Here is a 10,465-nt window from a genome sequence, read left to right as displayed (position 1 = left end):
GAACTGGCAAAAATAACCTTGGCATGCATCCCAGCTCCAACTATTTAGCGTTAACGCCCACCTGGTTGAATAGCTCAGAGTAAACAGCTGTGTTAATGCAAAACAAGTTGAAACAAAGCATTAAGCTACGACAAAGAAAAAAATCAGTGCTTGACTTTCAAGATGTTTATTAACTTTCAGAAAGATGCATAATAGAAAACGAGATCAAACCATTTTCTACAAAAATAAAAGATCAAATCACCACGGTTCTTATTAACATTTCTTCAAGGGGAGAGTGGGAGAAAGCACACATAGAAAATGCGCCTGTTCACCTGTTCACTTGTAATGTAAGGTTTTGTTATGTAATGTTTGGCTGGACACACTGTTTTCACAAAGCAGCTAATCCCTGTTTATATCATCACAATTACAACACTGCAGTTAATTAATTTTTGCCTCAGTGAACTATTGGGTCAATTCTGGCTCTTTGTCAGTCTCAACTGTGAAGGTATATGCTTGGAAAAGACACACATTCAGAGCTTTCCCTTTTCTTAGCGCCACTGGGATTATCTGATGCTCATGACGTTTAAATTGTTAGTGAACAAGCCATTGGAACTTTAAAAAATGATGTCCGTTCTACATTTCATTTGACTCTCCTTCTAAATCGTTCATTGCATGGGATATTAAATAATTACACAGCTAAAAACAACAAACAGCAGTTCAAGCAAATCCATCCAATTCCTAGAACATAATGAAACAATAGACAGCCGACGGTGAACTTGCAGCAGCAAATTCAAAATGCCTCCATCCTTGATTATTTGAAGACTCTCGTGAAGTCCTCTCGGGCTTGAAAAAGATGCACACCATCTAAATTTAGCAGGTCTTTGGCTTCTCGTCATCATCATCATCATCTCACAGAGAAAGTGAAAAGAAAAGAAAATATCCAGGAGGTCACATAGGATATACAAAACATGCAGTCACCCCAGAGCAACAGCTGCTCGTGTCCACAGTCTTATTAAACTCTCACTCACACACTCGGGTTCATCTTTCCATCATTCAGTCTGTCAGGTTTAAGTTAAATGAAGCGTACGATCAAATCGTCTGGTAACCAGCATGGCTCCTCTTCCTGCCTATTAGATAGGCAATGAGGACAATCAGTACCAGGCCGGCAAGAGCTGCTCCGACAATGATGGGGATGAGCATCTGGTCTTGGTCCATCTGACACTCCTCCGCTGGAGACAGAGTGAAAATAAGGGCGAACAGAGAGGGCGAGAGGTTAATTTCTATGTATCTAGAAACGCAATTTATGTGCAGCAGCTTTCTTTGCATCATAGTCGGGCTGCTTGATGCAACCATAATTCATTATGGCTGACAAGCAGTTAATGGTTAAACGTGCTATTTAAATGGTGCTGGAACAGACGGATTGCTGATTCTGAACCCTTGTACAAACCTTGTTCAAGACAACTGAATCTCTCTGCCCACGTCTGAACTTTTTTTTAAGTTATGGTCTTTGATGGCTCTTTTCCCAGTTTGAGAAACAATAGAGCTAATTAGAGCTTCCTAAGTGGCGATAAACATCCTGAGCCACAAATACGCCCATAAATAATAGTATGGCTGAGCTTGGAGCACTTCGACATGTTTTTTAAGATGTTTCATTCAAAAGACAAAGTGATGCTTTGGGAAATGTGCTAATTAACTTTCTTGCTGAGTATTGCATGAGAAAATTGATACCACCCCTTAATATGATGCTACAGCCAGCAGGTGATAAGTGTAGCTTAAAACAGAGGGAACGGGAAGCAAACATCTCTCTGAAGTTAACACATAGGCTTATCAGGCTCTCTAAAGCTCCCTTGTTAACAAAATCTATCTTGTTTTTTAAATTTTGTACATTATCTAACTCTCTCTGGAAAAGCATATTCCCCACAATGTGAAACTTCATGAAGACTGTTAACCTCATTAGTCTACTGTAGCATTTGTGATATGGCAATTAAGTCTCATTATCTCTCCTATGAGTGCTACCTACTCCTACTTCAGACTTAAAAACTTGAGATAAAAACTACATGACAGCATGGAAGATAAAAGAGACATTTTGTACCTGTAGCAAACTGGTTGGTGGTGACCTCGAAGGGTTGGACCTGCAGTTTGAATGTGTTGAGGGAGAAGCTCGGTACCACAGCCAGAGTTTGCTCTGTGTTGCACATGTAGGAGCGTCCCTTCGTACTCCGCAGGTAGTTGAGACTGGTGTTACTAGCTGAGAGAGGAGCTGTGCAGAAACACTGGCTATTAATTATTTGAATAAAGTAAATCAGAGCTGATAAAATACATGTTGCTTGTGAGAAATGACTTACCGGTCATATCAGACCAATTAGCAAGCAGCGTCAGCGCACTTAGGTGGTACTTGTTGCTTGTGGAGTTCTGTGGATGGGAGCAAATGGGATGAACGAACAAACAAACAAAAAAGTGACCATGTACCTAAATTCAAGAAAGAGGGGGGATGATCTTACCAGAGTGAATGTGAAAGTGAGTGTGGTGGCTCGCCCCTCTGTCAAAATCAAGGTAGCACTGCTGGCTTCACATGATCCTGATGAACTTGTCAGATTGGGAGTCACGTTAACTAATTCTTGGATAGTCTGGCAAAGAAAACATGTATATTTGGTCTATTTGAAGTTTGGACTAAAATGTATTGATTATTTTCCAATGAATTTTCCTCTTTTACCTTATTCTGAGATTGAGAGAAATAGGAGACATTGAGCTGCAGTCCCATTTGGGCCAGGAGACATGCCGTGCCGTTGGTGTTGTTCACAGAGTACACGCCCCGTTCAGGTGTTCCTGGAGGGGTCGGTGCGGGAGTTACGGTCGTTGTAGCACTGGTGGTGGTGGTGGGGGGAGCTGTAGTACTGGCCTGATCTGCCATACATACACTTTCTGTGACAAGAGGAAACATAAAGAAATATGTAATCAGCAGGTGCAGAAGAACCCCTAAAAACCCACCAGCTCTGGAACAAATCCGTGTCATACCTGCTGGACTCAGGTCATTTCCTGGCATATATGCCTCCAGCCTCATGTTAGAGAAAGTGACTGTAACTCCGCCAACTCCAAAAGTGGCGGAACTCAAACAGCGGTATGTTGTATTGATTGGGGCCCAGATACCAACTGATGATGACACCACAGTGACCACATCTAGGACAAAATCAAACATACAACAGATTAGTTACACATTAAGTCTATAGTATAGTACCTGTGGAATACGAATCCATTAGTTCTTTATTCAAAATTTAGTGGACATTTTTTCCACTATATCTAATTTGCTCTGGTGTTAATTTTTTTGTCTATACAAGCTTGACACCAAACCCAATCTGTACTGCACCGAGAGTTTGTTGCTGAATTTGTTCTCACCGGAGCTGTTGGCCTCAGGGAAGACAGAGGTGTCACTGAGGTTGTACTGCAGCGTCAGGTTTGCGACACTATACAGACTCCCATTGGTTGAAAAGCTCAGCCCCAGCGCATGGCCAGGTCCGAACACCGCCACCAGCCATGGTGTGTTTCCATCTAAGCCGCATGAACTACTGCCTGCATCGACTGTGGCGGAGTCAGGAAGAGGGACCTGCACTGTTCTCTGAGGAGAGACAAAGGATATAGCTGGTGTTCATGAGGATATAAAATCAACAGGATAGCTTTCAGCGATGGAAAACAAATTGTGGTTGTCATTGTCCATACTGTGCTGTTGGAGGTGTTGTATGTGATGGAGAATGATGCAGTCAGCTCAGCCTTAATGCAGGTGGAGTTCCCCTGGTTCACCTCAAGGGTAACGGCCTGAATGCGACCTGTAGAGGAGAACATAATCTTAAAAACAAATTGAATTTGAACTGAAATTATCCTTAAAAAAATACCCCTTAAGTGTTGAGTGCTTAACAGATTATTAACGCAAATTTGTTACCTGATGATGAGACGGACCGCAAATACAGTTCAGTTTGCTGATAAACAAATTTGAATTGCTTTGTGAACCAAACTTTACTGTTTCGATATAAGAAGACCTGCAGACATTAATCAATAAGTGTCACTTGATTAGAGTACTAACTGTTACTGTAGCTCAACAACTCTTTTATTAGCGAACATCGCTGGTCAGACAACTTGAGGCGCCAACTAACAACATCCCGGTGCCTTCACAATAAAAGTTCCCACTTACTTTCAATACACAATAAAAGGTATCCTTTCCATACAGGCTGATATTTGGCTAACTGAATATATTAGAACAGTGTAACAGCATACTGTAAGCTAACAATAAGTAATCAACAATTCAATTAATCACCAACATTTTTGATAACTGATTAATTGGTATTTAAAAAATAAAATAAAAAAAAGGGACACAGATACTCCAACATCTTAAATGTGAATATTTTCTGGTTTATTTACTCCTCTATGACGGTAAACGAATAGCTTTGGGTTGTGGACAAAACAAGACATTTAAGGGATTCATCTAGGGATTTGGGAAGCACTGATTGACATTTTTCACCATTTCCCTGACTTTTTGTAGACCACATAACTAATTAATTAATCATGAAAACAACTGAAAGACTGATGGACACTGAGAATAATTGTTAGTTGCAGCCCAAGATATTAGAATACTGAGTGTTATGTATTATTGTATGAGTATTAGGAATTCATTTCTGGGTCTTCTGGTTTGTATTTCACTGGCCTGGTTAGATAACGGTTATAAAATGAGCACAAATGATAACAGTGATGGTTATTACAACATCAGCAGGGTTACAAGATGCCATGTCCTACATTCACAACAAAGCAGTTCACACAAATCACCACCAGAGGTCTGCAGACAGCTTAAAGTGACAGGGCATTTTCTGACAGAATTGTCAGAAAACTTTTAGAGCTGCAGCTCAACTCCAGACTTGTACATGATGTAAATGAACATGGTGCCAATATGTCTTCTATGAACAGCATTACCAAGCAGTACTTACTAACTCAGCCAACCTGGCAACTTCCACACCAACATTGTATGCTATTAATACTTTTATTACCTGGAAACTGCAAACTCACTGTGGCATGTCTAAGTGTGGACTATAGTGGCTTTTCAGGGCTTGTGTACCACTCAACCCGACAACTCACATCCTTAATAAAGCTAATGCACCCATTTATAATACTTTATCACAATACAGGGATTTCACCACTTGATTCATACTTTCCAGAATGTCTACAAAGAGGTTGAAGTTAAAATGTGACCGTTGCATGACCGCAACCATTACTCTTCAGTAAAGCACGGACACAGTTTCTTATTTACTGTACTATACAGATTGTGTTTTACTTCTTTATTCTGCCTGGTCAGACTTGCGTGATAAAGGACTTACCAACTCAAATGACTCATCAGGCCACTGACGCTGGCAGGTTTCAAAATTCACTTGCCACTCTCATTTTTTTTACTGCAGAGAGGGATTTTTGGGTTTTGTAAGATTCTTCAAACAGTAGTGGGTAAACAGCTTAAATTGCAGACAGATTTATTTAAGGTTCAGAGTGTGGTCTGACATGTACTAATATCATAACTCACTTACAACACAACTAACTGATTGAGCTCTTCTGTCTTTCATTTTCATCTCACTTCCCTGTCTGTCATTTTGAGCTTTCTCCATAAATATAATCTATTGTTCTTAATAGATAGAGGGCTGCGCTTCAGTCCTGTCAGTATCTATCAAAACCCTCCCTGCTGCTTTGCCTGAAACTTGACCGCAATGTGACCTCTCTGTTCACTCAGTAAACACACTGCACACAGTTTACACAACACTGCAATCTGATCGGGCAGTAAAAGCAGCAGTGTGTACAAAGTATCAAGCTTCATATAGCAGCGTTTTAAATGGTTTGTGTGAAGAGAAAATCAAAACAGAAAAGTGTCCCTGTGTTGCGAGGAAATGCTGGTGCAGCAGGACGGAAACCCCAAGGTCACATGGGGTCTTCAGTTCAGAAGTTGGTGCTTACTTTAAAACGACTACAATACTTAGTATACATTTTAGAATGGGCAGTAAGAGGTACAAAAATATATACAGCAGCTGCTCAGCTCCAAATGTATTGGCCTGTTTTCCTGCATCAGCAGCCAGGGACTGTATGTTCAGGGTGTTTAAACTGGCCAGAAACTAACACTGTCAGTAGGCCTCTAATGGGCTGTGTGCAACACAAAGCCATCATACGGTCACGTGAAGCTCTCAGACGACACAACAATGAGGCCAATCTGCTGGTCCACAACATTAACAAAACCTGGGTGTTACATTAGAAGAGAATAGAATGATGTCCGAGTTGTTTTCCGGTAACTCTGGTCTGTTTTGATGTGACAAGTTAACGCTGTTATCTGAGGACAGCTATATTATTTGGATTATCTCCTAATTATATTCATACTCTAGACACAAATGAATATGTAACTAATTTCTACATCCTACGCCGGTGGTTCAAGATGTTGAAGACTCCTCTCACCTCGTCTAACAATAGCATACCTATGTTATTTAACGTTTAAGTTATGCATAAAACGAAAGTACACTGTACTTGTGTTAATGTGTCACGTTAATGCGTTACACGTATGACTTTGTGTATGTGTCACACATTTTATCTGGGTTTTTACCAAAATAATAGTGCTTGAGTACAAGTCTTAATCTATCTGATATTTAATTTACTTAAATATCAAAGGTACAAGTAATTGTAAAATTAAAGGCTACATATATTAACAGATATGTGTTGATTGAATACTATGGATCGAACAATTATCAGCTTGACAAATTATCAGATCTAATATTCAGCATTTATCTTATCATCATAATTAGTGTTTTTTTAACCTGATCCAATCTAATCTGATAAATTCATTTTAAAATTCACTACTTTGACTTGGATGCAGTTGTACAATGCATCAATAAGTATAGTATAGTAAGTATAAAGCAGCAGAAAATGGAAATACTCAAAAGTACAGGTACGTCATAATTGCATATTGCTTGAGTAAATGTATTTAGTTAAGGGGCATCAGTAAAAGTAAGATATGTAGTTAAAATATAACTTTGGTAAAAGTGAAAGTCACTCATAAAAATAGTACTAAAGTGAAAAATATCTGACATTAAATGTACAGTAAAAGTGCATTTTATATATATAAATGTTTTCATATATGCATATGCTGTATATCATGGGTCAATTATCGGCCTAGCCAGTTATCAGTTCTTTCTTAAAATTCTGAATATTGTAAGTGTTAATTTAAGGACTGCACTCATGTGGCTCTGATGCAGCATGTAATCTGAAAAGTAACTAGTAACTAAAGTTACAAAATTAATTCAGTGAGTGAAAATTCGTATTTATGCCTCCAAAAGGTAATCAAGTGGAAGTATAAAGTACCAAAGAATGAAAATACTCATGTAAAGAACAAGTACCTCAAAATTGTAATTCAGCACAGTACTTGAGTAAATGTACTTAGTTACAGTCCATCGCTGCATATTATATAGGATATGTGTAACTTAACTCAGATGACGATACATCTAAAAAATTATTTCCATCTAAATTAAATTATCTAGCTAACTACTAGCTTGTTTGCAGATTATTATCTCGATGAATACATGAATAGACTGATCTTTAAAATGTCACACATTGTCGAAGGTGACATATAAAATAAAATCTGTTCCGTCCAAACACCCGGTCACACCCAGATATTAAACTTGCCACAGTCAAAGACAAAGAAAAATGTAATTGAATGACATTTTAGAGCTAGCGGTACTTGTTCCGGCTGAACTCGGTTAGTGAAGCTAACACCGACACCGCAACGAACCCAACGGTCGCCTTCGTGACGCTCGGTCAGACGGTAAGCGGCACGACGGACGACGAGCAGCTTTAAACCCGCACAACACTCACCGAAAACCGCAAACCAGGCGATGATGAGCGCTGCCAAAGCGTGAGAGAGTTTCATCCTTCGGCTCGGGTCACACCACGGAGCACACTTCACTTCTCTGTCCCTGTAGAGGAAAGAAAAGGCGCCCGGAGAGGGAGCTGCGGGCGCAGGTGGGTCAACACGACGCACTGCCGAGCGCACTTGACTTCACAGAATTCACGGACAGTTGGCTTAACGTGAGGCGACGCTGTTGTTGTTGTTGACGACGATGACGTTCCTCTGCTCTGAAGTCTTTGCCACCATGTCCTGAAGCACACCCCGCTAGAAGAAACGATCCATAAACGTGTTTAGATATCAGTCGGAGCCTCAGGGACTGAACGAGCCATGTCCCGTCATGTGAACTGGTAGCATTTAGAGCTGCCCGGTCACGTGAGACCGCCCCCTGTGTGCTTCACGAGGACCGGGCTCTATTCAGGGCAACACTCAGCAACTGCCTCACCGCAGAACAAAACAAAATGGCAATAACACACACGGCGGAGAAAGAGACAGCGCGTCTATCCTGTGTAACTGCACAAAGAAAAATGCGTGTGGATAAATATGGCTTATTGCAGACTTACATAACTGCGCAAAGTGTCGGGTAGGTGACACCAACAGGGTGCAGAGACACCTACGGAGAAAAATAGTGCGCTTCCAGGAGTTTATAACGTGATGACTGTTTTTTCGAGGAACTCACAGTAGGGGAAATATGTCAAGTTAATTAATTACAAGTAATTGAATGTGATGAATAACATGTCAATAAATAATGTACGTATATGTATCCAGTATTCTGCATTGCTTCTCTGCGCTACTTGTACGAGGGGTAGACCGATTATGATCCCCGGACCATTAGCAGGCCGATAGCGATTTTTTTCCCAGATTATCAGTATCTGTTATTTTTCTGTCAGGTTGCCGAGAAAATAAACTGATTTTAAAAATGTGCTGCTTCACTGTGATGCAGTCTCCTCTCGCTCACAATCGATAGCCTATGAAAACACTGGATAATCCGAATCTGCAGAGTAACTAGTAACTACATTTATCACATAAACTTAGTAGAGTGGAAGTACAAATAGAAGAAAATGGGAATTCTAAAGTAAAGTACTTGAACATTTTACTCAAATACAGTACTTGATTATATTGTACTTGACACAAAGAGTTTCATTTCCCAAATATCGATTCGTCTCCATGATTTCTAATAATTGGTATCTGCCGTGAAAAAGCCATTTCATGTGATCGCAAACTTGTACTATTTACAACATACAGAACAGCTGACATGTACACAGATTCTTTGTTGTATGCTTTTTATGATATTGACCATTGGTGTGTTTATGCACTGTATATACACCTTCTGTCTTGGCACAAGCTACTGCGTACTTCCGTCCTGTCCTATTCACCATCCTTATTCTTTAACTTCAATTTACGTGTCCAGTGTTGTTGTCCTCGTTTTGGAACTGTGTGTCCTTTTCTGTGTAAAGCATGAGTCCACATACTTGGCCAACAAAGCTGATTCTGAGATCAAATGTATTGAGCTAGGAGGGAAAAACACCTAATCAGTTGCAGGAATACATTGTCTTCAGTTGGTATGTTTGCCATCTCTTCTTCAAAGTCACCAAAATCCTAATAAATATCAAGCATAGCATTCTAAATACAACATGTGGCTAGTAAAATAGTGACCGCATAAATTTAGTCGGACTTGAACACAGCATTCCTGAAATTATTTAAATAGATGGCATGTAAAAAAGATCTATATGGTAGGGCCTGAAATGTCTGGAGCACAGTATATGGTTTACTCTAAGTAAGGTAGCATGTGAGACCACACACCCACCCACACACACACACACACACACACACACTCACACACACACAGTGCTGTGCAGGCTGCAAAGTTATGGGTAAGTCAGCTGACACCATCAATTCACGAGGGTGTGCAAAACCCTAGAAGGAACGCAGAGGCTGCTTTAATGCTGCTGTCCAACACTTATCAGGACACTGCCACATTCCCCCTGCATAGTTCAACTTCGCTTTTTAACAACAGACACACTGTTTTCTTGTCTTAAAATTAGACTATAACGTCAGACAGCTAGCTCCTGTTGCAATGGTGAATGATCGGTTTGTTAATCAGACAAAAGCTGTACTTTCCACGCTGTGATAATGAAAGTGTCAAGAAACTGGCTTTCATTTTCTGTTCCATCTTACAGTAACTTGAGATTGATTGCAATCCTGAAGGGTTCTTTTTTTTTAACTCAAAGTGATGACTGTTATTGAAAAACAGCCAAATGCCTTTAAATACTCACAATAAAGTGTATGGACAGAGAACAGACAACAGTCCCCTTCCTTATTGTGTCATTTGGAGCTGTGTGATACAAACTGGAAAGGGACCACATATAACTGAGATGTGTGACAGACTACGCAATGTCCACGTTTTGATTTTGTAACTCTTAAACTGCACACCACACAGCTACATACAAGACAGAAATCCTCCTTGAAACTCACTTACCCAAACTAAACTTATTCCACTATTTTTCAGTAGCTTTTGTTTTGACTTAGATTTGCTAAACAAAAAATAAGAAAAAAGTGAAAAAACTACCACTAGTT

General features: G+C 39.9%; 1 protein-coding gene across 1 annotated transcript; it reads right to left on the bottom strand.

Annotated features, from left to right (window-relative positions):
• Positions 1-150: 150 nt before the first annotated feature.
• lamp1a (lysosomal associated membrane protein 1a) lies at positions 151-8,559 on the bottom strand. The gene is made up of 9 exons (XM_030414588.1): positions 7,858-8,559; positions 3,694-3,800; positions 3,373-3,592; positions 2,995-3,156; positions 2,693-2,901; positions 2,481-2,606; positions 2,325-2,391; positions 2,072-2,239; positions 151-1,208 (listed from the first exon to the last, which is right to left on the bottom strand). The coding sequence occupies exons 1-9, from the start codon at positions 7,910-7,912 to the stop codon at positions 1,069-1,071; spliced, it is 1,254 nt and encodes a 417-aa protein (XP_030270448.1). The 5' UTR covers positions 7,913-8,559; the 3' UTR covers positions 151-1,068.
• Between the last annotated feature and the right edge of the window lie 1,906 nt (positions 8,560-10,465).

This window comes from Sparus aurata, chromosome 4, assembly GCF_900880675.1.
Source record: "Sparus aurata chromosome 4, fSpaAur1.1, whole genome shotgun sequence".
NCBI lineage: Eukaryota > Metazoa > Chordata > Actinopteri > Spariformes > Sparidae > Sparus > Sparus aurata.
The sequence above is the reverse complement of the archived record's forward strand: the minus strand, read 5'-3'. Positions and strand labels throughout refer to the sequence as shown.

Excerpts from the sequence above, each read along its gene's own strand:
- lamp1a (XM_030414588.1), bottom strand. The coding sequence starts at position 7,912 with ATGAAACTCTCTCACGCTTTGGCAGCGCTCATCATCGCCTGGTTTGCG. Across the intron at positions 2,902-2,994 it reads AAATGACCTGAGTCCAGCAG|AAAGTGTATGTATGGCAGAT; the intron begins GTATGACACGGA and ends CTCTTGTCACAG. Across the intron at positions 2,607-2,692 it reads TCTCTCAATCTCAGAATAAG|ACTATCCAAGAATTAGTTAA; the intron begins GTAAAAGAGGAA and ends TTTCTTTGCCAG.